At 35.5% G+C, this 26,732-nt stretch overlaps 2 protein-coding genes across 2 annotated transcripts; both read left to right on the top strand.

The window, feature by feature from the left end:
- The first annotated feature begins 7,965 nt into the window (after window positions 1–7,965).
- On the top strand, window positions 7,966–13,269 carry LOC131976161 (transmembrane protease serine 9-like). Its single transcript, XM_059339082.1, has 5 exons — window positions 7,966–8,138; window positions 9,136–9,231; window positions 10,290–10,432; window positions 10,603–10,752; window positions 13,201–13,269. The coding sequence occupies exons 1-5, from the start codon at window positions 7,967–7,969 to the stop codon at window positions 13,267–13,269; spliced, it is 630 nt and encodes a 209-aa protein (XP_059195065.1). The 5' UTR covers window position 7,966.
- Window positions 13,270–14,598: 1,329 nt separating this feature from the next.
- Window positions 14,599–26,245, top strand: ethe1 (ETHE1 persulfide dioxygenase). The gene is made up of 7 exons (XM_059340264.1): window positions 14,599–15,179; window positions 17,557–17,701; window positions 18,615–18,763; window positions 19,735–19,864; window positions 20,805–20,894; window positions 24,401–24,517; window positions 25,819–26,245. The coding sequence occupies exons 1-7, from the start codon at window positions 14,982–14,984 to the stop codon at window positions 25,863–25,865; spliced, it is 876 nt and encodes a 291-aa protein (XP_059196247.1). The 5' UTR covers window positions 14,599–14,981; the 3' UTR covers window positions 25,866–26,245.
- Window positions 26,246–26,732: the final 487 nt, after the last annotated feature.

Raw genomic sequence — 26,732 nt, 5'->3', positions numbered from 1 at the left:
TGGACAGTTTGATCCATCTGATGATAACTTGCTTCTGGCAAGGTTGTGGAAAGATGGAACACCGTCTTGAAATTTTATCTTCAAATTGGAGATTAGCACAAAGCATTTAAGCAAATAAACCAAAGTGCCACGCTGCATGTTAAGCAGGTCTTAGCGCCTTTTTTCTCTCTTCAGGATTTGGAGAAGAATTATAAAGAATTAAATTGTTTTATCTCATTGTCTGTCATTTGTCTCAGGTTCACTCTGGAAGGATAAACCCAGCTTATCTGCTTATCCTCCATTTTTTAATTAAGGAATAGTGTTTTTTAGTCTTTTTGTTTGTTTGGTATATATTGTTGAAGTGCAAAGTTTACAATAGAGTCATGGAAAAAAAATGTTAGACCATCCATTTTCTTCAATTTCTTGTTCATTTTAATGCCTGGTACAACTAAAGGTACATTTGTTTGGACAAATATAATGATAACAACAAAAATAGCTGATAAGAGTTTAATTTAAGAGCTGATATCTAGACATTTAACATGGTTTTATTGATAATCACCAAAATCATGATCAAGAAAACCATGGAAAATGTCTAGATATCAGCTCTTAAATTAAATAGTCGGGTGGCTTAGGACCAGATTTATAAAGAATGGGGACATGCCGGACAAAAGAACCACATTTTTTCCACATGCCCGACTTCTCATATAGGTTTAAATTTTTGATGGGAGCCAATTCATCAATATTGCGGATCTTACCTCTGAGGTAATAAATCAAGTGAGAAGTTTTCTCATTTTGTATTGAAATGAATGGACCCAAATGCTTCTGCAGCCGCCGTCAGCGCCCCCTGCTGGAATTTATGGTTGAATGCAGCTTAACTATATGGAGTCTTGGGCATTTTTGTCCATTTTTGAATCCTTTTCATGTCTTTTCGTGTCTTTGTACGTTTCTTAGTGTCTTTTTTGGGCATTTTGTGCCTTTTTTTGGTCATTTTGTGGGTTATTTTGTGTCTTTTTTAGTCATTTTGTCTCTTTTTTAAGTAATTTTTATGTCTTTTATTGGTCATTTTGTGTCTTTTTTGGTCATTTTGTGTCTTTTTTAGTCCTTTAGTCCAACATAAAATGTGATTTTAAATCTTTTTTTTTCTTTCAAAACACTATCATGCTCAATAAAAAAATTTAGGTTGCAAATATAACACATAAGAGGGTTCCATCCAGTTCTATCATTTGATACTAAATCTATTTGAGCTTGTCTCCAGTTTTACTTGGTATATCATCATCAAACTGAAACTGGCCTCATGGAGTTTACAGCCAGAACTTTAGAGGTAAATTTACAGTAGGGCTCCACGCTGCTTTGTTTTCTAGTCTGATGGAGGCAACAAGTCTGGATTATTTGGAGCTTTTGGAGACTCCAGAGGGTTAAGGGACTTCCTGGTTTGCCTCCCTGCTCAGATTCGGAGGTTGCCGCCTCAGATTTGGCAAATGTTCCTTTAGTTGTACCAGGCATTAAAATGAACAATAAAGTGAAGAAAACAAGGGTGGTTTAATCATATTTTCCATGACTGTATGTCAGATAAAGGGGAAATGAGGCGAAGAATCACAAGTTTCAGCCCAGAGTTGATGAGTTGTCTAAACACTGTCAGTCCTCCTGCTGCTGCACAAAGCTGCCATGAGGCTTTTATCAAAAACTAGTGAGAGATTCTACATTTACACCAGCGATCATGCGCCTCAGGTGGCTGTCAGTCAAGCATGAAATTGATTTCCACTTTTTTTTTCTTACCTACAAGGCACTGCATGCAGCTCATGCTTTAGCTCATATTATGGATGAGCTGTGTCCTCAGCTCACTCAGGTCCTCCAACGGAGCCTTTTGATGATCAAGCTTTAAGCTTTATTTCTGTCAGTTTCTCTTCTGTGTTGTTAATATATTATATGCTGTGTATTTGATGCTGTTTTATAGAGAAATTGAGTCAATATCACCATCAGGGGCCTTTGAGACTTCCCCATTTCCCCCCAAAAAGTTGAGATTTTCTATTGAACTTCATATTTATTGTATTAAGTCGATGTTTTGCTGTTAGAAATGGATGTTGGTCAAGCTTCCACACTTTGTTTATAAATTAACTATAGGTAGACAATGTACATCCAAACAGCAAAATATGTCAAATATGACATTTTGGGCTAATTCTAGCATTTAATTTAGCATGGATGGAGCTTCAGTTAGCAACACACTGCAAAAAAAGGTGTTTAGTCTAAAAACAAGATAAAAACACTAAATCTGAGGGAAATGATCTTGCTGCATGGACAGATAATTTACCTTGACAAGATTTATTAAATTAAGATTATTAAATCTAGAAATAAGCATGTTGAACACTTAAAATAAGAAATTAACTCTTAAAACAAAATCAATTATCCAACACTTTTAAATCTCAGGTTTTTTTTTTATCTTGGTAAGAAACAAATAATTTGCAGTATGTGGTTCTGTCTCTTTTGTAGCTTTAGAACAGGGGCCTCAAACTCAAATTGCCCTGGGGCCGCTGGAGGCAGTATCAAAATGAACAAAAAAAGACACAAAATGACAGAAAAAAACTAAATTACTTTAAAAAAGACACAAAATGACCATAAAAATACACAAAATTACTTAAAAAAAGACACAAAATGACCAAAAAGAGACACGAAATTATTTTAAAAAAACACAAAATTACAAAAAAAGGCACAGCATTACCAAAAAAACCCCACAAAATTAAAAATAACACAAAAAATGACTGAAAAAAAAACAAAATTACTTAAAAAAAGACACAAAATGACCAAAAATAATACACAAAATTACTAAAAAAAAAAAGACACAAAATGACAAAAAAGAGACACAAAATTATTTTTAAAAAGACACAAAATTTCAAAAAAGACACAGAATTACCAAAAAAACCCACAAAATTACAAAAAACACAAAAAATGACTGAAAAAACACTAATTACTTAAAAAAGACACAAAATTATTTAAAAAAGACACAAAATTACTAAAAAAGACACAAAATGACACAAAAAGACACAAAATGACAGAAAAAAACAAATTACTTAAAAAAGACACAAAATTCCAAAAAAGACACAGAATGACCCAAAAAAAGACACAGAATAATCAAAAAAGATACAAAATTCCTAAAAAAAAAGACAAAATTATCAAGGTGGGGGCCACAAAACATCGTCACGAGGGCCTCAATTGACCCGCAGGCCGCAAGTTTGAGACCCCTGCTTTAGAGGAACAGTGATGCAGGTATTGCAAACTTGTATTTAGAAAATGCTGATGCAGCCATGCAGGCCTGGACCTAAACATGAGGAAATTTGCCTTTTTTCCCTCCTGGTTTGTGAAATGAATTTGTTCCTGTTTCTGTGTAGACTCCCAGCTCAGCGCCTGTTCCTACTTTGAGCTGCTCTGTATTGTGAGCGCTATCGTCCTCCAGCTGGTCATCGTCTGTGCTCTCCTTGGTAACCCACTCCTCCTCCTTTTCAAGTTAAATAAGCAGAATAACTACTTATGTGCTCCTATTTTTAAATTAAAACTAAATTATTCATTGGGGAAATGATTTCTGTCCTTTTTGTTTTAGAGGCAGGGCTCATTTTAAAATGGTCATTCTGAGTTTTGATTATTTTAATTTTGCAAGGATATTTGAGGTGGTTTAAGTGCGGTGAGGTTAACTGTTGTAGTGTCTCTGTGCCAGTCCGGTTCCTGGTGTTCCCCTCTGAGTCGTCGGGACCGACTCCTCCTCTCTGTGGTGTTAAAGTGAACTGCAGCGTCCCAACACAGCTGCCTTTTCTCTCCAAGAACCCAGACAACCAGACAGAAAACATCAATGCAGGTAAAAAAAATAAAAAAATTAACAAATAATACAGCCCGCATTAAGTGTATTATAATATAATATATTTCTGTATATATATATATCACCCATAAAGTTGGAATGAAAGAGGATTGTGATAGATAGATTAGTGTAATGAATATATTCATATATATGTATATGTTTATATATATGTGTATATATGTATATATATACACATATATATAAACATATATATATATACATATACATATATGTGTATATGTATATATATAATTGTAATGAGTATATATATATATATATATAAATTGTGTAATTTAAGTACAGTACTGTACAAAAGATTTAGGCAGGTGTAAAGAAAATGCTGTAAATTAAGAATGCTTTCAAAAATAGAAATGCCAATGAAGTATTTCAATAATTTATTTTTATCAATAAACAAAATGCAGGCATTTTTTACAGCTGCCTGTGAGACTTTTGCACATTACTGTAGATATAAATGACACTTATTAAAGGTTGTAGGGGTTGAAATGTTATTCTAGTTCACTGCTGAATGATCTTAAACATGCCGGCTATGGACATCAGTACAGCATCATCATTATTTACTATATTAAACTAGTGTTAACAGACAGAATTTATCTACTTTCCCACCTTGTGTATCTCCTGTCTCTCTCTTCCAGACTGTCCAGACCTGATCAGTGACGGCCGGCGGATCGTTGGGGGGACGCTGGCGGCCGAAGACCAGTGGGGCTGGCAGGTCAGCATGCACTGGAGAGGGAGGCACGTCTGTGGAGGAGCCATCGTCTCCTCTCGCTGGGTCATCACCGCCGCACACTGCTTCATCGTGTAAGAGACGCAAACACAGAGTCACAGTAGAGTTACTACCTGAGAATATATACTGAAGGTTTTAACCAAAGGTTTTAATATACATTCTCAGACTTTTAATATATATATTCTTCTGTTTATATATATGTTCTCAGGTTACTATATATATATATTCTCAGGTTTATATATATATATGTTTATATATATATACTTTTAATAGACTTTTAATATATATTCTCAGGTTTATATATATATATATATTTTTATTTTGTTATTTTTTTTAATAGACTTTTAATTTATATTCTCAGGTTTCTATATATATTCTCAGTTTTCTATATATATTCCCAGACTTTTAATATATATATTCTTCTGTTTATATACATGGTCTCAGGTTACTATATATATATATATATTCTATATATATATTCTCAGGTTTTCAATCCATATATATAATAATTTCCTGAATGGCTTGCAACTATATATATAGCTCTTCTAAATCAAAACTGAACAAACTATTTTGTTAAAAATATGTATTTCCATTTTATGTAATTTTATACCTCAACTTCTCTACAATTTGGGGCAATTATTGTACTTTTTATTCCACTACATTTAGCTGACAGCTTTAGTTACTTTTCAGGTCGAGATTCAACATAAAACATGATACATTTAAAATAATAAGACATTTTTTTTTTTACCAGCTGATTTTTATTTTATTTTATTAAACCTCATAACAGTATATTAAGTTGTTAAAATGAGCCCTATATGTACAAAATTAAAAACGCTGCTTACATAAATGCATAAAAAATAATAATAATATTTCAGCGTACTTTTACTTTTGATACTTTAAGTACATTTTGATGCTGATACTTTTGTACTTTTACTTCAGTAAGTTCTGAATACAGGACTTTTACTTGTAGTGGAGTAATTTTGTAGTACTTTTACTTAAATAAAGGATCTGAATATTTTCTTCTTCTGCATATCTAACCTCCTCAGCAGGAAGCTGCTCACTCAGGTTAATTCTCTGTTGTGATCTAATCAAGTGAAGAGCAGGAACAAGAGAAATTGAGGGTAATCGAGTTCTCCATCAGAGCATTTTGAAGATCTCACACAGAGAAAAACAGTTTCTTGAACCTGTCAGATCTGCATGCAGGAGCTCTTCACTCCTCTTCAACATTTATTTTGAATTTTTTGGGCTATTTTTGGCCATTTTGAGCACCACTACAAGCTGTAAGCTGCTCAATTAAATTGTTTGTTTAAGAAAAATCATTGTTGACCAAAAAAGCAAGTGCAGTTTGAATACGACTGAACAGGAAATAAGATTAACTTGCGCTTATTAAGGAGTTATATAAAGTATTTGCAATCACTTCATATTATTGTAATAATATGTTTTAGTGATGTGATAGTGATAAGTGGCACATTAAAGGGTTAGCGGTTTCTTTTTCTAACTCACAACAACCTCTAAAAAAAGGATGCAGGTAAAATATCAGTATTGTTTAATAATGCATCCACCTCTTTCCCCCTTTTTGCTCTCTTGGGGCATTTTTATATATTTTTCTCTCTTTTTTTCATTTTGTGTTCATTTTGGCTGTGTTACAGCTTGAGGCATGAATTTTTGCAGGGACTTTTCTTTTTAGTAAAATTCTAAAATCCATCCATCCATTTTAGTCCGCTTATCCGGGGCCGGGTCGCGGGGGCAGCAGCCTAAGCAGGGCATTCCAGGTGTCCCTCTCCCCAGCCACAACGTCCAGCTCCTCCTGGGGGACCCCGAGGCGTTCCCAGGCCAGGAGAGAGATATAATCCCTCCACCGTGTTCTGGGTCTTCCCCGGGGCCTCCTACCAGTTGGACGTGCCCGGAACACCTCTAACGGGAGGCGCCCGGGAGGATCCTTACCAGATGCCCAAACCACCTCAACTGGCTCCTTTCAACGCGAAGGAGCAGCTGCTCTACTCCGAGCTCCCTCCGGATGTCTGAGCTCCTCCCCCTATCTCTAAGGCTGAGCCCAGCCACCCTACGGAGAAAGCTCATTTCAGCCGCTTGTATCCGCGATCTTGTTCTTTCGGTCACTACCCAAAGTTCATGACCATAGGTGAGGGTTGGAACATAGATGGACCAGTAAATCGAGAGCTTTGCCTTCCGGCTTAGCTCCTTCTTCACCACAACGATCCGGTACAACGCCTTCATCACTGCCGACGCTGCACCAAACCGCCTGTCAATCTCTGTTCTACCCTCACTCGTGAACAAGACCCCGAGATACTTGAACTCCTTCGCTAGAGGCAGTACCTCTCTCCCCACCCAGAGGGGGCAGTCCACCGTTTTCCGGCAGAGAACCATGGCCTCAGACTTGGAGGTGCTGACTCTCATCCCAACCGATTCGCACTCGGCTGCAAACCGCCCCAACGAGTGCTGGAGGTCCCGGTCTGATGAGGCCAAAAGAACCACATCATCTGCAAACAGCAGAGATGCAATTCTAAGGTCACCAAACCGGGTCCCTTCCTCCCCCCGGCTGCGCCTTGAGATCCTGTCCATGAAAACCACAAACAGAATCGGAGACAAGGGGCAACCCTGGCGGAGGCCAACACCCACCGGAAACGTGTTTGATCTTGTGCACTGTTGCCAAATAATGCTTCCACTCCTTAGTTTTGTTTTTATTATGTATCTTTCTTTTACCAGCTGGTGTTTTTAGGCTGTTTTGACTTAGTATTTTTCATACATGTAATATTTATCTTGGCTTGGGGAGCAAAGACTGGCAGGTTAAAATCTGAGTATTGCTGAATAATGAATAATGCATCCAGCCCTGAACTTTGTCCTCTGGAGGTCTTTGACTCCTCTTGGAGTCAAATAATTCTACCAGCACATATTTTGTGCTGTTTTAACTGGGAAGTGTGAATCCTACACATGTAATATTAATAACAGCTGAACCATGAAAAACAGCTCATTTGGCAACAACGTACTGTTACTATATATATATATATATATATATATATATATATATATATGTATACAACTAACTACAACTAAAGGTACATTTATAGCTCATAATAGTTTAATTTTTTTGCATTGAGATGCATATATGTGTACATATATATTTATATATATATATATATATATATATATATATATATATGTACACATGTACACATTCTGTGTTCCTTTTGTGTACAAGGAGATATTGTCTGAGCAAAAAGTAGGCAAAAATTGTTCCGTCCTTCATCGATAAATTGATCATTTTATTATTAATTTGACACAGGGGCCACAGCAGGGGCCAAGGGCTTCTTCCTCTAGTGATTAGTGACCACTGTGTGTGTGTGTGTGTGTGTGTGTGTGTGTGTGTGTGTAGGGGGGACATGCTGGAGGCTGCTGATTGGCTGGTGGTGGCCGACACTCTGAGTATCTCTGACAGTTCTGTGGGGAAACGTTACCGAGCGCTGCAGGTTCTCTCTCACCCGAGATTCAACAAGTACAGCAACGACTACGACGTGGGGCTGCTGAGGACCGTCACCGACATGGAGCTGACAGGTGAGAGGAGGAGGAGCTCCACCTGCTGGTAGAAACACACCATCAACCTGTTACACCTCATCAGTACTGAAGATTATCACCTTTTCATCAAACAGATTCCAGCTACTGAACAATGTACTCACCCTAAAATAGATTGAGAATTAGGAAAAATCATGTTCTACCACTAAATCTCCATATTATTACTTCTCAACACACTAATTCCAGACATTTGTTTTAGAGGATTTATATATATATATATATATACATAAACAGAACAAAAATTATTTATCAAATATTTTTGCTCTGTCTTTAACTTTTTAACTTAGCCTTGTCCCTGTCAAGAACTTCAAACCATTAAAAAAATAGTTTAAATTAGTCACAATCTTAAACTAACAATACCTGCTGATAACATAGGCGTAAACATTTAACATTATAATCATTTTGTTTTAAAATATATGTTTTTATGAAAATGTTGGCCCATTGAAGTTGTGTCCCAGATTTTAACTCATTTATTACATTTTAAAAATGTAATTAAATCATTAGTTAAATTAAATTACAAAAAATAAAATTACAAAAAAATACTAATAAAAAATAAAATTATATTATCAAGAAAACCATGGAAATGTCTAGATATCAGCTCTTAAATCAAACTCTTTTTTAAAGCTATTTTTGTTGTTATCATTATATTTGTCCAAACAAATGTTCCTTTAGTTGTACCAGGCATTAAAATGAACAAGAAATCGAAGAAAACAGTACATACACTCCAATTTGCAATATTCATCTCTTTGTATGACAGTTTTAAAAGTCTAGTCAAAAAGACTTCACAAAGGAGAAAACAAAAAAACTAAAATAAGCTGTAAAATGTTACATGCTTGTAATAAAAGCAAGCACATCTACCCACATTTGACCGTGTACGTAGATGAAAACTGAGATTACGAGGTGTCATAACCATAATACCTGAGATAACCTTTATATCTTCACTGCTGTGGTTATTATCTGATAAGTGTGTTGTTTGTAGGTGGGGTGCGGCCCGTCTGTTTACCCCGTCCCACCGAGTTATTTCCTCCTGGTGCGGCCTGTTGGATCACAGGCTGGGGATACCTGCAGGAAGGAGGTGAGTTACACTCTGACTGTGATTAACTTACGGTGGTCGGTGGTACTTAAGAAAACTCATGCAAATACACAAAACACAAGCAAATTGAGAAACATCTTCATCAATTTGACAACACAAGCGCAGCATTTAGAAAACAAGCTGCAAAGACCACAACACAACAGAAGTGTTTCCAGAGGACACTTAAAAGTGATGCACACGTCTGGACACTCTTGATATTATCAAGTTATTTCAAGATAATGATAATTTCATGTTATAACGTAATATATATTGTTAGCCCGCTAGCCCGTATCAATCACATTGCAGTTAAACAAATCAAATAAATGAATGATTCACGTTTTAGTTGGTCTCTCTCAACGGCACTGAGTTGGTCTTGGTCTTGCTAGCATGCTAACGCTAGCATGCTATCAATCTACCGCTAACGTAAGCGTGCTATTTTATTATCTTGAAATAACGTGATAGTATCACAAGTGTGTCGAGGCGTCACTTTTAAGTGTCCTCTGGAAAAACTTCTGTTTTCTCAACTTGCTTGTGTTTTGTGTATTGTGTATTTGCATGTGTTTTCTTAAGTTGCAGCGCTGTGAGCTCTCCGTATTAACTGATCCTCCATCTGGTGTTCCCCATGGCTCGCCCAAACCCTTTAAGGATCAAAAGATAATTTGACTCCACCAGCAACCCTTAACAATTCAAACTGGAACTCTAAATCACTTCCCATTCACGTAACTCATTAATTTTACCCCAAGAAACTGGGGGTAATAATGTAATAACGCCTGAAAATGTAATGAAATTTGCACTTAACTTGATCGAAAATGTAATAAAACCCAATAATGTAACAACTTCACCAATAATGTAATAAAAAATATCCTGACTGATATTGTAATCACATTTTTATTACATTTTCAGGAGTTTGTAATTAACTAATTAGTGGCATTTATTCGCTGCAGTCTGTCTGAATGATTTTACACAAAATAAAAGCTATTTTCATCACCTCCCTATGATTTATACACTAACATTACAGGTACTTGTCTACTCTTGTTTCTCCTCTTTCTCCTTCCCGTCAGGCTTTGTGACGGATGAGCTCCAGCAGGCTCAGGTCCAGGTGATAGCTCAACCCATCTGCTCCCAGCCGGCCGTCTACGGCCCATTCTTAACTCCTCGAATGATTTGTGCCGGCACCATGGAGGGAGGAGTGGACTCCTGCCAGGTACACACCCAGCCATATAAAAACCTCCATATAAATCTACCTGAAACGGGTTTATGAAGAATATCTTTTAACTGTAAGCCAAAGCTGCATCACTTCAGCTGCAATTAAGTGAAGCAAATGCTCGTTTAAAAACTATAATGTTTGATGAATGATCTGCTCCTGTTTTTAAGGGCGACAGTGGCGGACCCCTGGTGTGTGAGACGGACGGGGGGGAGTGGAGGCTGGCGGGGGTGGTGAGCTGGGGGGAGGGCTGTGGACGGCGCAATAAACCAGGCGTCTACAGCAGAGTCACCCAACTCATCCACTGGGTCAACAGATATGTAGAGGTGATGTATACAGTCCTTCTCTGTCCTCCATCCAGCCATATACAGTCATGGAAAAAACATATTAGATCATTGTTTTCTTCAATTTCTTGTTCATTTTAATGCCTGGTACAAATATAATGATAACAAATGGATGGACCTGCACTTATATAGCGCTTTGTGACCGCTTTACACTACAGACAGATTCACCCGTTCAAACATTCATACTGGTGGCAGAGGCTATCCTAAACTGTGCCACCTGCCACCATGGGGAATTCATTCACACACCGATGAACGGAGGGTTGGGATTCAGAATCTTGCTAAAGGATACTTCGACATGTAGGCTGCCATGGTCAGGGATCGAACCACCAACCCTCCGATCAGTGGGCAATCCGCTCTACCAACCGAGCCACAGCCAAAATACACAACAAAAATAGCTAATAAGTTTCATTTAAGAGCTGATATCTAGACATTTAACATGATTTTTTACATGAAAACATGCAAGATATACAATCTCTCCAGCATATTCTGGATCTTCCTCGGGGCTTCATACTGTTGGACGTGCTGTTGTGGAAATTTTGTGGATTGCACTAAGTTAATGGGTGAGCTGGCCAAACACAAAGCACTCAATACTCTGGTCAGCAAGTTTTATTAGCACATTCGTATTCCATACACCGCACAATCCCGAATGGCTTTTTTACAGTATAACATAGCCCCATACACCGCTCGACTTATGACTGTTGCACTTTTCAGCAAGACTCAATGCGGCCCTATCTTCCTGCCCTGTACATCACATCATTATGCTCGTACAGAGTTGGGTAAAAGGGCATTTGTTTACTCTGCACCTTATGCATGGAATATGCACCAGAAAGAATGGAAATTAACTGAAATTGTTTCTTTGAGCACTTTTAAATCCAAACTAAGAGTTATTGAGGCCAATTCCACAACATGCACTTGTTTCTCATGATGTGTTTAAGGTCTGTATGTTATGTAAATATGTAACTGTATTCTGTGTTTGCTGCCTCTTGGCCAGGGCTCCCTTGAAAAAGAGGTTCTTAATCTCAATAGGATATTCCCTGGTTAAATAAAGGTTAAATAAAAAAAAAAAAATCAGGACAGACACCACTCATTTACACGTTCCCCTCTCACCTGGTGTTATCAGAGTTAAGTTCACAATTTGAGTTCCCACAAGGTCTTGTGTCTTGAATATCAAGTAGTTCGCCGCCTACTTCATGTCCAACCATGACCGGAAACACCAAATTTCCTTCACAGTGCCCAGAAAATCTTCATGCCCATGAGGCATCCTGATCAGATGCCCGAACCACCTCAACTGGCCTTGTTTGACACAAAGGAGTAGCAGCTCTACTCCGAGTTCCCTCCGGATGTCTGAGCTCCTCACCATTTCTCTAAGGTTGAGTCCACTGAGCCTCATTTCACCCACTTGTATCTCATTTTTGGTCTCTACCCGTAGCTCATGACCATGAAGAGGTGAAGGTCGGTACGTAGACCGACCGGTAAACTGAGAGCTTCACCTTCTGGCTCAGCTCCCTCTTCCCCATACTTATAGTCATACTCATAAAAAAACCCTGAGTTTTACTTACTTAAATACTTGAACTCCTTCACCTGGGGCTGTAACTCACTCCGACCCCGAGGGAGCAATCCACTGTTTTCCGACTCTTGTCTTTCACCGTATAAATGTCAAGTCAAAGTCAAGTCAAGTCAAACTTTATTCATAAAGCACATTTAAAACAACTGGGGTTGACCAAAGTGCTGTACAGATTTCACAGTTGCAGGAAATAAGGTAAAACTAAAATACTAAAATACATAAACACAATGCAACAATAGAATAAATAAATAAATAAAAATGTGAGAAAAAGTGTGTTTTTAGGGAGGATTTTGTGTCACGAGCACAATCAGTCAAGCTTTGTTTAGTGATTCTCTAGTTTAGTTACAGCTGTGTGAGTTATGTGCTGCTCTAAAATTTTTGATGGAAATTATAGCAGCGTAGAAAACGATGATTAACAAGCTGTGCCCGAAATTTATTGTTTTTATTTTGAACTATGAACTCTGGATGGAGAGCAGTTTGACTTGCTGTGTTTGAATGCCTCCCATAAAGCAGATTATACGGATAAAGCTGGATCATAACTCCTGGGATTTCCATGTAAACAAAGAAAGTGCCATGTTTTATTTGCTCGTCCTTCCCAATAACTACTGTTCAACCCAGGTCAAATTTTACTAACTTATGCGCTCAAGTGGGATCGAAAACAGTTTAATGGGGATACGAAGGAACAATTAACACACTTATTGGCTTAGTAGGACATCATTAAATGACATGTGTTAGACAGACAGACGGCTATAACTTTTTATACTGTGCTGGGGTTTTATTGGCAGAAGGCACACAATACATGAACATTTTATATTTTTCCTTCATGGAAATATGTAAAACTATATTTTATGTTGCTGCAGGACAAACCAGAGGAAGTGGAGGAGACCTCGACAGCCACGACCGACGCCTCTCCAGATCCTCACACCTAATAAACAATAAAATATCAAACAAAATCACCTGTTTCTGTTTGTTTGTTATGTAATACAACAGGCTTAGAACGTGTCTAACTCTCTATTCACCTTTTGTCTTTTGAAATAACTAACACATTTAAGGGATCCTTTATAAAAATATATGTTTATGTCATATGTTTATGACAAAACAATATCACGCCTGGTACATGGTGATCTGTTTAGGTTATCAGCTCTCAAATATCAGTATTGGGATTGAAAACCCAGTATCAGTCGACCCTTATGATGAGAAGAGACCTCACCAAAAGAATTTTGTTCTTTGATCTGATTTACAATTGACAAATTCTCAATTAAGATATTTTTGTGTGGTGGTGTGCACAGTGTACAATTAGTATATTAACCAAAGTATTGTACTTAAAATAAATTTAAATACTTCTACTTCACTGCATTTCAGAGGTAAAAATATTCAACTTTTTACTCAGTGGTTTAATGTAATTAAGACTTAAAAAAAGGTATTTGTACTTTACACAGGTCGATATTTAACATGGAAAACTTCATTGTCAATTGAAAATGATTGTTTTTTTTGTTGTTTTTTTTACTACATAACAGTATATTAAGTAGCCACAATGCTGCTTCCATAAATACATTGAAAATAATAATCCAGAAATATATTTGGAATATTTATAACAATCTAAGTGGGTTCATTCTGCATAACGATCACTTTAACTTTTGACACTTTAAAGTACATTTTGATGCTGATACTTTTTGTTTAATGCAGAACTTTTACTTGTAGTGGAGTAATATCACAATGTGGTATTAATACTTTTACATAAGTCAACATTTTACAATGCAGGATTTTTTATTTAAGTACCTTTACTTAACTAAATAAATGAATCTGAGATGGGTGGATGGATGGATGGATGGATGGATGGATGGATGGATAGATAGATAGATAGATAGATAGATAGATAGATAGATAGATAGATAGATAGATAGATAGATAGATAGATAGATTGACATAAAAACATACAATCACACACATAAAAACATAAAATATCTGAATATACATAAATACACATAAGTAATAAATAAATACTCTAGCAATACAATATACCCCAATAATAAAAACATACAGCAACAAACAATTGTGCAAATGGGCAGAAAACAGCAGCAGGTGAACACTGCATTATTACTGTCAGCACTTTTTAATGCAGTTAAAACCTGTTTTATTTTGGCTGGTATGAGTCTTGCTGATAATAAAAGTAGACCAACAGTCACGTAGGCCACCAGGCTGCTGCAGCCCAGTTGTGTACGTGTTCATGAGCGCGCATGCATGGCTGATGCTCGTGCACGACAACAGACAGTAAAGAGTGAGGACTGTGCAGGAGGAAGTTGACCTGCTGGACTGTGTTCTGGTGGATTAAGTCTCCATTGAGTTGCTCAATAAAACAAACACTGGTTATGGCAGTTACACCCGCTGTTGTAAACGTGAGACACACTGTAACACCACTAGTGTCTCCGGGTTCATCCGAGGGGAGAGCTGAGCTTTAAACCGCTCTGATCTGGGACTTTTCCTGGAAGAAATCTTGCACAAAGTGGATAAAAACCTTCTGGCTGCAGAGAGAGAAGCTCCCAGCCGGCTGCAGCCTCTCTGGAGCCTCCGATACTACACATCTGTCACATTTAACATCATTATCCGGCCGTGCACTCTAAAAATTAACCATCTAACGACAATGTGCTCGGTGATGAGCAGAGTGAAACCAGTCCAGCGGGCTCTGGCTGCCACGCGCCGCCTCAGAACAAACACCGAGGGCTCGCGGTGCGCTGCAGCCGACAACAGGCGCTTCTCCCCCGGCGTGACTTCTGGCTCCGACCCGCGGAGGTCGTACTGCTCCAGAATGGCGCAGAGCGGCGGACTTCTCTTCAGACAAGTAGGTTTATAGTTATATATGTTGTTTAACTTCAGTTCAGGTTATAATAATATATATATAATCAGGGCGGAAAATAGTTTTTAGTGTGTTTGTTTTTAGCTAACGTTAGCTAGGTGGAGCTAACTAGCCGTTAGCTTCATTATTTTGCTGTTTAGTTGCATTTAAAAGTTTTATGTGATTAATTAGACAAACTAAGTTATTGTATTAATATCTATGGGTTGTGATGGCTTACCTTAGAGTGTATAATCTTCTCAAAGTGTGTGTAAAGCTCTACTGTACTGTACTGTAATAATGTCTGTGGTAGGAGTTGTTTATTCTTATTGACCTTGAACGCAACAGCTGACTGAATAAACCTGCACTAGCTCACTTACTCATTCATGCAGCTTATAACTGCACCAAGCAGACTTAAAGTGAAGGTTGCCATATTAAAAGCAACAGAAAAAACGAATAAAAGAGGTTTAGGTTATAATAGCAAAGTTCAAATAAATAAACCTAAGGTGACAAAGATAACATATAGTGCTCAAATTACCTGGGGGCCATTGGAGGCAGTATCAAAATGACCAAAAAAAGATACAAAGTGACAGAAAAAAAACGAAATTATTTTAAAAAGACACAAAATTACCAAAAAAGACACAGAAATTAAGTTAAAAAATACGTTAAATTATTGAAAAAGACACAAAATTATTTAAAAAAAGACACAGAATTAATTAAAAAAATACACAATTATTTAAAAAAGACAAAAAATTACCAAAAAAGATACAGAATTAATTTTAAAAAAGACGCAAAATTATTAAAAAAGACACAAAATAGTTTTAAAAAGACACAAAATTACCAAAAAAAGACACTAAATTCATTTTAAAAAAAGATGCAAAATTATTAAAAAAGACACAAAATTATTTTAAAAAGACACAAAATTACCAAAAAAAGACACAAAATTACCAAAAAAGACACAGAATTAATTAAAAAAAAAGACGCAAAATTATTTTAAAAAGACACAAAATTACCAAAAAAAGACACAAAATTACCAAAAAAGACACAGAATTCATTTTAAAAAAAGACGCAAAATTATTAAAAAAAAATATATATTTTAAAAAGACACTAAATTACCAAAAAAAAGACACTAAATTACCCAAAAAAGACACTAAATTACCAAAAAAAGTAATTAAAGGGACCTTCCACACACAACACGGTAAAGTGCCATTCATATAAAACTCACATTAAACTTTCATATCAAGGTGGGGGCCACAAAATATCGTCACGAGGGCCACAATTGGCCCGCGGGCCGTGAGTTTGAGACCCATGACGTAGTGTAAAGTACAGGGAGAGACAGAAAACCCAGATGGGTTTATTTAAAGCCTCCACCTAAAATGTCATAGTTATAAGAAAGTAATAACAATCTGATAATAGAAAAACATGTATAACATCAACAACAAGTTACAATGACAATAACACAAATAAGAATATAAAAAACAAAAATATGAACATGATACAAGCTGTGGAAAGTTTTCATGATCTGAATATACCTTATAAATAAAAAACACATATTTGATATCATGAACAGTAATATCCCTTATAATAATATCACAAAGCCTTTTTTAACACTTATATTGCCATAGTTATGTGAAAGACCAATACAAAAGAAATGTGTTGGACAAAAATATTTGCAAAAGTATTGCAAGAGATTATTTTTTTATTTTAATGTAATCTATGAATTATTATATATTGGAAAATTAAAAAATGTAATTGATGAATTATTAATATAATAAATAAATAAAAAATATTTTTTGTAAGCATACACTGGGGACCCCCCCTTTGTAACCTTTGCATTAATATCACATAGTTTAAAAAAAAAAAAAAAAAAAACGTATGTAGTCTGTAGAGCAATATTAAATAAAATATTGTATTTAAATATAAGAGTTATAGTTTTATTAGATTTAAACACAATCCTTAAATTGTTATAGATTATAGAACTTTTGAGCCTTTAACTAAAAAAAATCAAGAAATATTCTTCATATATTATAATAACTTAATGAATAAATCTGAAAACTTTTCAGGGACCCTCCTTTAAGAATCATTTGTTTATTCAACTATATATATATTTTTAAATAAAGGTTTCCTCTTTGGTTATAAACACTTAATATATGTAATTATCACTTACAGCACAAACTTTCCAACTGAAACACACATAAACACAAACTGAAAACAAGTAAATCTAGTTTTTAATGTGTATTATCTCTTTCATGTTTTCATTCTTTCTATTTCTATCTCAGCTCATATTTACAAACATGAATCATGAATCATTTCCACCCGTTGGCTTCCTTTTATCATTTTTTGCTGACTCACTCCTGGTCCCTCTCACTGGTTACTTCCTGTTCAGCTGTTTGAGGCTGAGAGCAGCACGTACACCTACCTGCTGGCAGACTCAGAGAGCCGGGAGGCGGTCCTCATCGATCCGGTCCTGGAGACCATCGACAGGGACCTGAAGCTCCTCCAGGAGCTGGGCCTCCATCTCAAAGTGGCAGGTACCCTGACCTCCTGTGGTGGGGCTATGTGCAAAATAGTAAATGCATACAAGATTACATATCGTTAGCCTCATAGCATATTTGCCTAAGTCATATTTGAACGTTTTCGGGAAACAAGAAAAAACAAAATGTTTAGTAAGCCCATTGGTATTCTTAATTGATATTGTAACAGTAAGTTCAAATAGAAGTGTGAACAAGTTTGCATAAAAAATTAAACACATCGATTTCATAACAGATAAAAGTGACTTAGGCAGAATATGCCCTGTCTAAGGCAATTTTTCTCTTACATATAAATAATGTAGTTTGGTTTGTATGTAGCGGCAAAAATGCCTAAGTCAAAGAGATGACTAAGGCAGAAAGTGATTTTGGACTCTAACAAGTGTTCTGATAGGCTGAGAACATAGGCAATAAGGCAGAAAGATGCAGCAGAGGTAGGAGAGTAAAGTTAGGCAGATATCACAATTTGGCCAAAAAATTACTTAGGCAATTATGCTACGAGGCTAACGATATGCAATAATGAAAAGGATGTTCAATACAGTACCCTGCATGTCATCACAAAACTATTCCACTCAGCTTTTACACCGGATATTATTGATTTTCTGCCAAACCCTTTGATAGTGTGTAACGCTCGCAAAACGCAATAATCCCACAAACGCAATAGCAGTTGAAGATTTACACTTCCCCACAAACGTAATAAGTCCCTGCAAACGTAATGGTTATTACATTTGTGGGAAATCTCGTGTTTGTAGTAGGCAGCTGCTATTACGTTTGTGGGATTATTAAATTAAAAGCTGCAGATTTTGATTACATTTATGGTTTATTACATTCGCGGGCGTTACAGTAGTATTCCCCCTGTTATAGTTTAGTAGTCACTGCCCCATCATGAACCCTCCTGTTGTCTCCTTGCTGCTAGTGAACACTCACTGCCATGCGGACCACATCACCAGCACGGGGCTGATGAAGAAGAGGCTGGTGGGGCTGAAGAGCGCCATCTCTAAGTTCAGCGGAGCGTCTGCAGACATCCAGCTGGCGGAGGGAGACCACATCGCTTTTGGAAAACATGTAAGAAAAACATAAAGGAGTCAATATCACCATAACGAGCCTCTCAGACTTCCCATTAACAAAAAAAAGCTGAAGAACACAAGCGTGGTCTAATAATTTTTTTCATGACTATGATCAAATCAACTCATTTTATCAAATAACTTGTTGTGGACAATATAACCATGTCTTTTTTCTGAATAAGTATCATTTAACCACTAATAACACACACTGTAGGAGTGTATGGGACATGCTGCCAGAATCACATACATCCACATGAAAACAGAATAAAATGAAGCAAACACATTTTAGGAGAATTATCATTGAACTGATATGTGTTTAAATGTTTGGCCTTTTATAAAAAGACCTCAGAGTTTCATTATTTTGCTACATTTTAATGACTGAGTGATTCTGACGAGGACACCAAAAGGCACTTTATAGTGAAATTAACTCAACTTAATGCATAAGTACAAACGTCTTTTCAGTATCTTGCATCTTGATTTAACTCTCTTTCTTCTAAATAATGCATAAGGACACAACTATATATATCAGGGGTCTCAAACTCAAATCACGCTGGAGGCAGTATCAAAATGACCAAAAAAAGACTCAAAATTACCAAAAAAGACACAAAATTATTTTAAGAAGCCAAAAAATGACAAAAAGACACAAAATGACCAAAAAAGGACAAATTAACTAAAAAAGACACTTTAAAAAAAAAAAAAGACACAAAATGACCCAAAAAAGTAAATAAAGGGACCTTCCACACACAACACGGTAAAGTGCCATTCATATAAAACTCACATTAAACTTTCATAACAAGGTGGGGGCCACAAAATATCATCACGAGGGCCACAATTGGCCCGCGGGCCGCGAGTTTGAGACCCATGATCCATAATATTCATTCTGGATCTTCGTCAGCTGTTGCTCAGACACTTTTCAGTTGAAGTTTAACTGCTAACATCATCATATGTGTCTTTGTTTCTTGGTCCCTGCAGCGTCTGACAGTGAGAGAGACTCCTGGTCACACTGACGGCTGTGTGTCTCTGGTTTCTGAGGACCTCAGCATGGTGTTTACTGGGGACGCTCTGCTCATCAGAGGCTGCGGCAGGACAGACTTCCAGCAGGGTGACACACACTTTAACTCTCTCACCATCATCAGAATCTCTGAGTTCATTCTGAATGCATATGGGCTTAAATCTGTCTCATTATTACCTGTTAACACACAGAAGGTGAATCTGTGTGTTTCTTGTCTTTGAGGAAAGAGATGCGTGCGTGTGATACATGATTCACAAATGCAGAGTCACACTTCACAAACAGAATTTTCAGGCTTTTTCGTTTTGACAAATGGAAAATTGTGTATTTACAAATACACAATATATTTACAAATATACACTTATTTGTAAAAACCAAGATACAAGTTACAAATTAGAAATTTGTATTTTTGGATAGCAAAACACTTGTGCAAATCAAGGACTATTTGTTAATCACCCTCTATGCCAGGGGTCTCAAACTCTAATTACCTGGGGGCGGCCTAAGGCAGTATCAAAATGACCAAAAAAAGACACAAAATGACCAAAAAAAAGACACAAAATGACCAAAAAATACACAAAATGAAAGAAAGAAAAAACTAAATTACCACAAAAAAGACACAGAATTACAAAGAGACACATTACTTTAAAAAAGACACAAAATTATTTAAAAAAGACACAAAATCACCAAAAAAGTAGTAATTAAAGGGACCTTCCACACACAACACAGTAAAGTGCCATTCATATAAAACTCACATTAAACTTTCATATCAAGGTGGGGGCCACAAAATATCGTCACAGGGGCCACAATTGGCCCGCGGGCCGCGAGTTTGAGACCCCTGGTCTATGCGTTTACAGGTATTAATGAGACAAATTTAAGCCCATAAATGCAAATGTTTTTTCTGACACGTTTGCTGAGAGAGAAAGCATTTATTCTTGTCATGCTGGGAGACAAACACCAGAGGGCAGTGTTGCATATTAATCTACTGAGATGTCTAATTGTTTCTAAATGTCTCTGTGTGTATTAACTGTGTCAGGTTCTGCTAAGAAGCTGTACGAGTCGATCCACGAGAAGATCTTCTCTCTGCCCGACCACTGCCTGGTCTACCCAGCACACGACTACCTCGGTCAGTTAATCACATTTATGTTGTTGGGTCACTGGTTCATAAACCAGTTATGCAAATAAACACATTTCATGCACCAACTCATAGTTAAAGAGCCGTCGCTCATATAAACTGCCACCACAGCAGCCCTTACTGAGATTATACACACGTTACACAAGAGATGCTCGTCTGAACAGGTCAAACTTTTTTAGACTGAATTATCTCATAATAACACTAAACATTTAACAATGTTGGAGGAAGCATTTGGATCTTTCACATGAGTAAAAGTAGTAATACTACAGTGTATAAATACTCAGTTACAAGTAAAACTCTTGCATTTAAAACCTCACCGTAAGGAAAAGTGTGTAGGATTTATGGGGATCTGTTTTGCAGGAATGGAGTATAATAATCAATAAATTATGTTTTCATTAGGGGTGTCACAATTTAAATTCTAAATGGAAAACCAATTGAAACAAGACAACCCTTTTAATTACTTTTTTTTGGTAATTTTGTGTCTTTTTAAAATAATTTTGTGTCTTTTTTTTAAATAATTTTGTGGCCTTTTTTAATAATTTTGTGTCTTTTTTAAAATAATTTTGTGTCTTTTTCAAAATAATTTTGTCTTTTTAAAATAATTTTGTGTCTTTTTTGGTAATTCTGTGTATTTTTTTGTCATTTTGTGTCTTTTTTTGGTCATTTTGTGTCTTTTTTTGTCATTTTGTGTCTTTTTTAAAATAATTTTGTGTCCTTTTTAAATAATTTCGTGCCTTTTTTAAAATAATTTTGTGTCTTTTTTAAAATAATTTTGTGTCTTTAAAATAATTTTGTGTCTTTTTTGGTAATTCTGTGTATTTTTTGGTCATTTTGTGTATTTTTTGTCATTTTGTGTCTTTTTTAAGTAATTTAGTTTTTTTCTGTCATTTGGTCATTCTGTCTTCTCATTTTGTGTCTTTTTTTAAAAACTAATTGTGTGTCTTTTTTTTTTGTCTTTTTGTGTCTTTTTTAAGTAATTAAGTTTTTTTCTGTCATTTTGTGTCTTTTTTTGGTCATTTTGATACTGCCTCCAGCGGCCCCCAGGTAATTTGAGTTTAAGACCCCTGATATAGAGAAAAAACATGAGATTCATACACACAATCCATACACACAAGCATGAACTACTTCAAATAAATCTGAACATGGATCATCTGAATCACATCAAAGATGAATCCATCTAGAGAGACATGACAAACTCAGAACTAAAACAGATTATTTACAGCTGTGACTGCAGCAGCTCTAGAAAAATGGAGACATCATGACACAAGCCTGCATATAAAGGGTTAAAATATTCAAAAATCAATTAGTGTTTGATAGCAATTATTAGGTCAGATGTAGGGGAAAAATCAGTACAATGAAAGTAGAATATATTAATGTATAATATTTTTTTATAGCTTGCTTTTAAGGAGCACGTTATGCACTAAGCAGTACCAGTGTGAATATTTGACACTGCACAAAAAATAATAATGCAACAAAATCAGAGTTGCTGCTAATCACTGACAAGTTGTTCAACATTGTTTTTTACTTTGCATATAGTATATTGAAAATAATTCACATTTTCTGTTTTTTTTTTTCATCTATAAACATGGTGGTATTATGACAAAACATGGCATTTAAAGGGTTAAACTATTTAAAAATCAATTAGTGTTTGATATCAATAATTAGGTGAAAAAAACTGTACAATGAAAGTAGAATATCATAATGTATAATGTTGTTTTTAATTTATTTATTCATTTTTTTTTTTTTGCTCAGCTGGCTGTAATGTGCATCTCTCACCACTAGATGTCACTAACTTCCACACAAAGCACCACAAATAAAAGCACTCATGATGTAAAACGGCCCATTTCAACAGAATATATATAATTTGTACACTGCAAATTATTTGTTTCTTACCAAGATAAAGAAGAAGCGTTGGATAATTTATCTTGTTTTAAGAGTTAATTTCTTATTTTAAGTGTTCAACATGCTTATTTCTAGATTTAATAATTTTAATTTAAGAAATCTTGTCAAGGTAAATTATCTGTCCATGCAGCAAGATCATTTCCCTCAGATTTAGTGTTTTATCTGGTTTTTAGACTAAACACCTTTTTTGCAGTGTATAAAATATTGATGCATTAATATGTGATAATATGTGATTAATATGTAATTGAGGTAGCATTAACCCTCCTGGGGTCCTTTTTGACCCTAAATCATTTTCAACATACGATTCATATAGTTTAACTTTCATAGAATTGCTTGAAATGTTCAGCATACGTGCCCCTCTGCATCCTTTATAGATAAAATAAATGTCATCTTTCTTCATACATTTTTACTTGTTTTATACATTTTTATAGCTCCCATGGTCCTTTGGGGGTCCAAACCCCATGACATCAGACTGGTTTTAGGACATGTAGAAAAAAATTATGAACTTTTTTTTTTCTCTCCTTTTACGGCAACTCAAGACCAACACATTTTATTGTTCTACAGCGAGGAGATCCAAGTGTCTGATTTAGGATACAGTTAGCATACGGCTAATTCACGGCGTTAGCGTCCTTTAGCTAACTCTGGTAAACCCGAGGCTAACGTACACGGTTAAAACAATATACAGTCTCAAAGATAAGAAGTTAGACTTTAGAATCAAACCATTTAATTAATTGGAAGCATAACATGATCATGTATATTAGCAGTTAATGTGAAATTTTGATAGAATCTTATTCGAACGGTGTCCGGTTTGGATACAGTTACACTAGCTACTTCCACCACTGACTTTTAATAGTTTTGTTTCTGTTGACCGCCATCCCACAATCTGTGAAATATCAGTCAGAAATTATGTTTGATACATGATGATTTTTAAGCTGATTTCTGATAGGGTTGTCATGATACGAAGATTTTCAACTGGATACCGATACTCAGGAAATATTCGATACTAGATACCATTTTCGATACCACAAGGATAAAAACAAAGAGCCCAAAATTTAACAGACATATTTTTATAAAACAAGAAAAATGCAACATGTAAAAATGAACAGAACCACAGGTTAAATATTTATAATAAACAGTTGTCCAAAAAGAAACGGCAACTATGATAACAAGCTTCAGGTCTGAGGTAGTGCAGAAAATAAATAAATACAATAAACAATAACAATTAGAACAATATTTTGTATGCTGTGCACGATGTTCTCTGCTTCATTCTGGGACTTCAAGAGAGAAAAAAACACTTTTCATCGATACTTTTGAAAATGATTATCGTATCCGGATACAACGTTTTAGTGTCGATACTTTTTTGAGTATTGATACTTTTGACGACCCTGATACCTGACACAGTGTGCTGGTGTATTAGTGCACCATGTATCTGTATTTATAATGTGTCAGTAGTTTCATATCTGCCAGCACCATGTGATTTCTCAGCACTCACCAAATGTTATATTTTCTGCTAAGTGAGCTTCACTGTCTTGCTAAGCTTCAGACCACAGCGTCCTCACATGACATGTTGCTGTGTTTCTATCTTTGTGTTCCAGGTCAGACGGTTTCTACCGTCGGAGAGGAGCGACAGTTTAACCCTCGCTTGACTAAAAGCCTGCAGGAGTTTGTGAAGATCATGAACAACCTGAATCTCCCCAAACCGCACAAAATAGGTAAAGAACTCTATTTCTATAGTCCAATATTCACCTGTGCTCTGTTAGTAGATATATAAGTCCTACAACATTGTGGAAACAAAAACAACAACTAATGATAATATATACAGTGGTGTGGAAGAGGGCTTATATTTCTAGGAAAAAAAATCAGAGATTAAAGTTCACCAGAAAATGTAATTATTCTCTGAAATTTAATGGGAAATTTATGAGCGAAAAAATACACAAATCCTTGCTTGTATCAGTGTTGCAGTTTACATATATATAATATACAGTGAAGTCGTAAATTTAGGAGAAAAATACACAAATATCCGAGAAAATAAATCCTATATATTAGAGATTACTAATATATTTAGAGATATAAAATCATATACTTTATTCATAATATATATATGTGTGTGTGTGTGTGTGTGTTTTACATATTTTTTCTTACAAATACATGACTTTATAATCTCCTAATTTACGACTTCATTCTTGGAGAATAACCAAAATTTTGTCGTTATTTTCCGAAAATCACTAATTCTTGCTTGTATCAGTGTTGCAGTTTATATATATTATACAGTAAAGTCGTAAATTTAGGAGAAAACTTATTCTGAGACTATAAAGTCATATACTTTAGTCATAAAATATATACACACATATATATTACATATTTTTGTCTTTACAAATATAGTTGCAGTTTATATATATTATACAGTAAAGTCGTAAATTTAGGAGAAAAACTCAAAAAATTTCCGAGAAGAAATAAATTGAATATTCTGAGATTATAAAGTCATATACTTTAGCCATAAAAATATATATATTTTACATATTTTTTCTCACAAATATCCGACTTTACAATCTCAGATTATTTAAATTTTTTTCTTCTCGGAATTTTGTGAGTTTTTCTCCTAAATTTACGACTTTACTGTAAATTATATATATAAACTGCAACACTGATACAAGTAAGGATTTGTGATTTTTTTTTTCCCGCTCATAAATTTCCCATTAAATTTCATAGAATAATTAAATTTTCTTGTGAATTTACAACTTTAATCTCTAAAAAACATTTTTCTCGATATATAAGCCCCTAACCACACCACTAAATTTACGACTTTATTTTCAGAGAATAACCAAGTTTTTGTCTCGTTATTTTCCGACTCAAAGCTATAAAATTGAGTATTTTTCTCAGAATCAGACACTGTTATTTGACCCAACAATGACTCTTATACACTGTTGTTCTCGTGCACACTCACATAAATAAACTAAATATCTTGCTTGTTATCTTACTTCTATTTTGTTGTTTCCTTCTTCTTCCTCTGCAGATATTTCAGTGCCTGCTAATCTGGTTTGTGGCGTGCATGAAGTCTAAACGACCTGCAGACGAGATTTTAATCAAATCAGCTTCATCATAGAACCTGAATCAGCTTTTTATTGGCCAAGTACGTTAACACATGCAAAGAATGAACGTCGGTTATTGCACATAGATAGCAAAGTGATTAACATTTACATGTTTGTATCTGAGCAGCAGGATTAATCAAAAACTGGTTCCCATAAAGTGCTTTACTGTGTTTATTTGTATAAATCAAAGATGTGTATTTGAACAGCTGTGAGTGCAGCTGTTTGTGCTTAAAATAATAAAAAAAATGTAATCTGTTTTATTTTAGTTATTAGAAATCAAGTGCTAAAGATCTCTACATGAGGAAAAACCACTATGAATATATATTTTTTTGTTATTTTGATTAAATTAAAATGTGACTAACTGTGTTCGGCTGTGTTGTTATGAATCTGGGAGGAAAAAGCTCAGAGAGAAATGTTCCATTCAAGGTTCGGTTTAGTATTCATGAATGCTGAACGGGGACAATTGAGTTCTTCCACTGGTTCCTTTAGCCAAGGCCTCACTCACACACACACACACACACACACACACACATTCTCGTACTTCTATCTTTGTGAGGACCCTCATTGTAACAGTGAATTCCCTTGCGAGGTTATAATAGTTTTAAATTTTCGTTAGTTTTAGTTTTAATTTCGTTGTGAATTTTAGTAAATTATAAAAAAAAAAATTATAAAACATGAACCTAATTGTAACCTTTAACCTTTGAAACAAAGTCTGAAATCCTCACTTTGCAAAAATGTCCTCACTCTGTTGGTTAAAAACGTGTTCCGGTCCTCACTATGTAGGAAGAACAAGAACACACACACACACATTCTTGTACTTGTATCTTTGTGAGGACCC

The sequence above is a fragment of the Centropristis striata genome, chromosome 8, assembly GCF_030273125.1.
Source record: "Centropristis striata isolate RG_2023a ecotype Rhode Island chromosome 8, C.striata_1.0, whole genome shotgun sequence".
Classification (NCBI taxonomy): domain Eukaryota; kingdom Metazoa; phylum Chordata; class Actinopteri; order Perciformes; family Serranidae; genus Centropristis; species Centropristis striata.
Note: the sequence above shows the minus strand (reverse complement) of the source record. Positions and strands in the feature narration are given on the sequence as shown.

Excerpts from the sequence above, each read along its gene's own strand:
- LOC131976161 (XM_059339082.1), top strand. The coding sequence starts at position 7,967 with ATGCTGGAGGCTGCTGATTGGCTGGTGGTGGCCGACACTCTGAGTATC. Across the intron at positions 8,139-9,135 it reads CACCGACATGGAGCTGACAG|GTGGGGTGCGGCCCGTCTGT; the intron begins GTGAGAGGAGGA and ends TGTTGTTTGTAG. Across the intron at positions 10,753-13,200 it reads TCCACTGGGTCAACAGATAT|GACAAACCAGAGGAAGTGGA; the intron begins GTAGAGGTGATG and ends ATGTTGCTGCAG.
- ethe1 (XM_059340264.1), top strand. The coding sequence starts at position 14,982 with ATGTGCTCGGTGATGAGCAGAGTGAAACCAGTCCAGCGGGCTCTGGCT. Across the intron at positions 15,180-17,556 it reads GCGGACTTCTCTTCAGACAA|CTGTTTGAGGCTGAGAGCAG; the intron begins GTAGGTTTATAG and ends CTTCCTGTTCAG. Across the intron at positions 17,702-18,614 it reads CCTCCATCTCAAAGTGGCAG|TGAACACTCACTGCCATGCG; the intron begins GTACCCTGACCT and ends CCTTGCTGCTAG.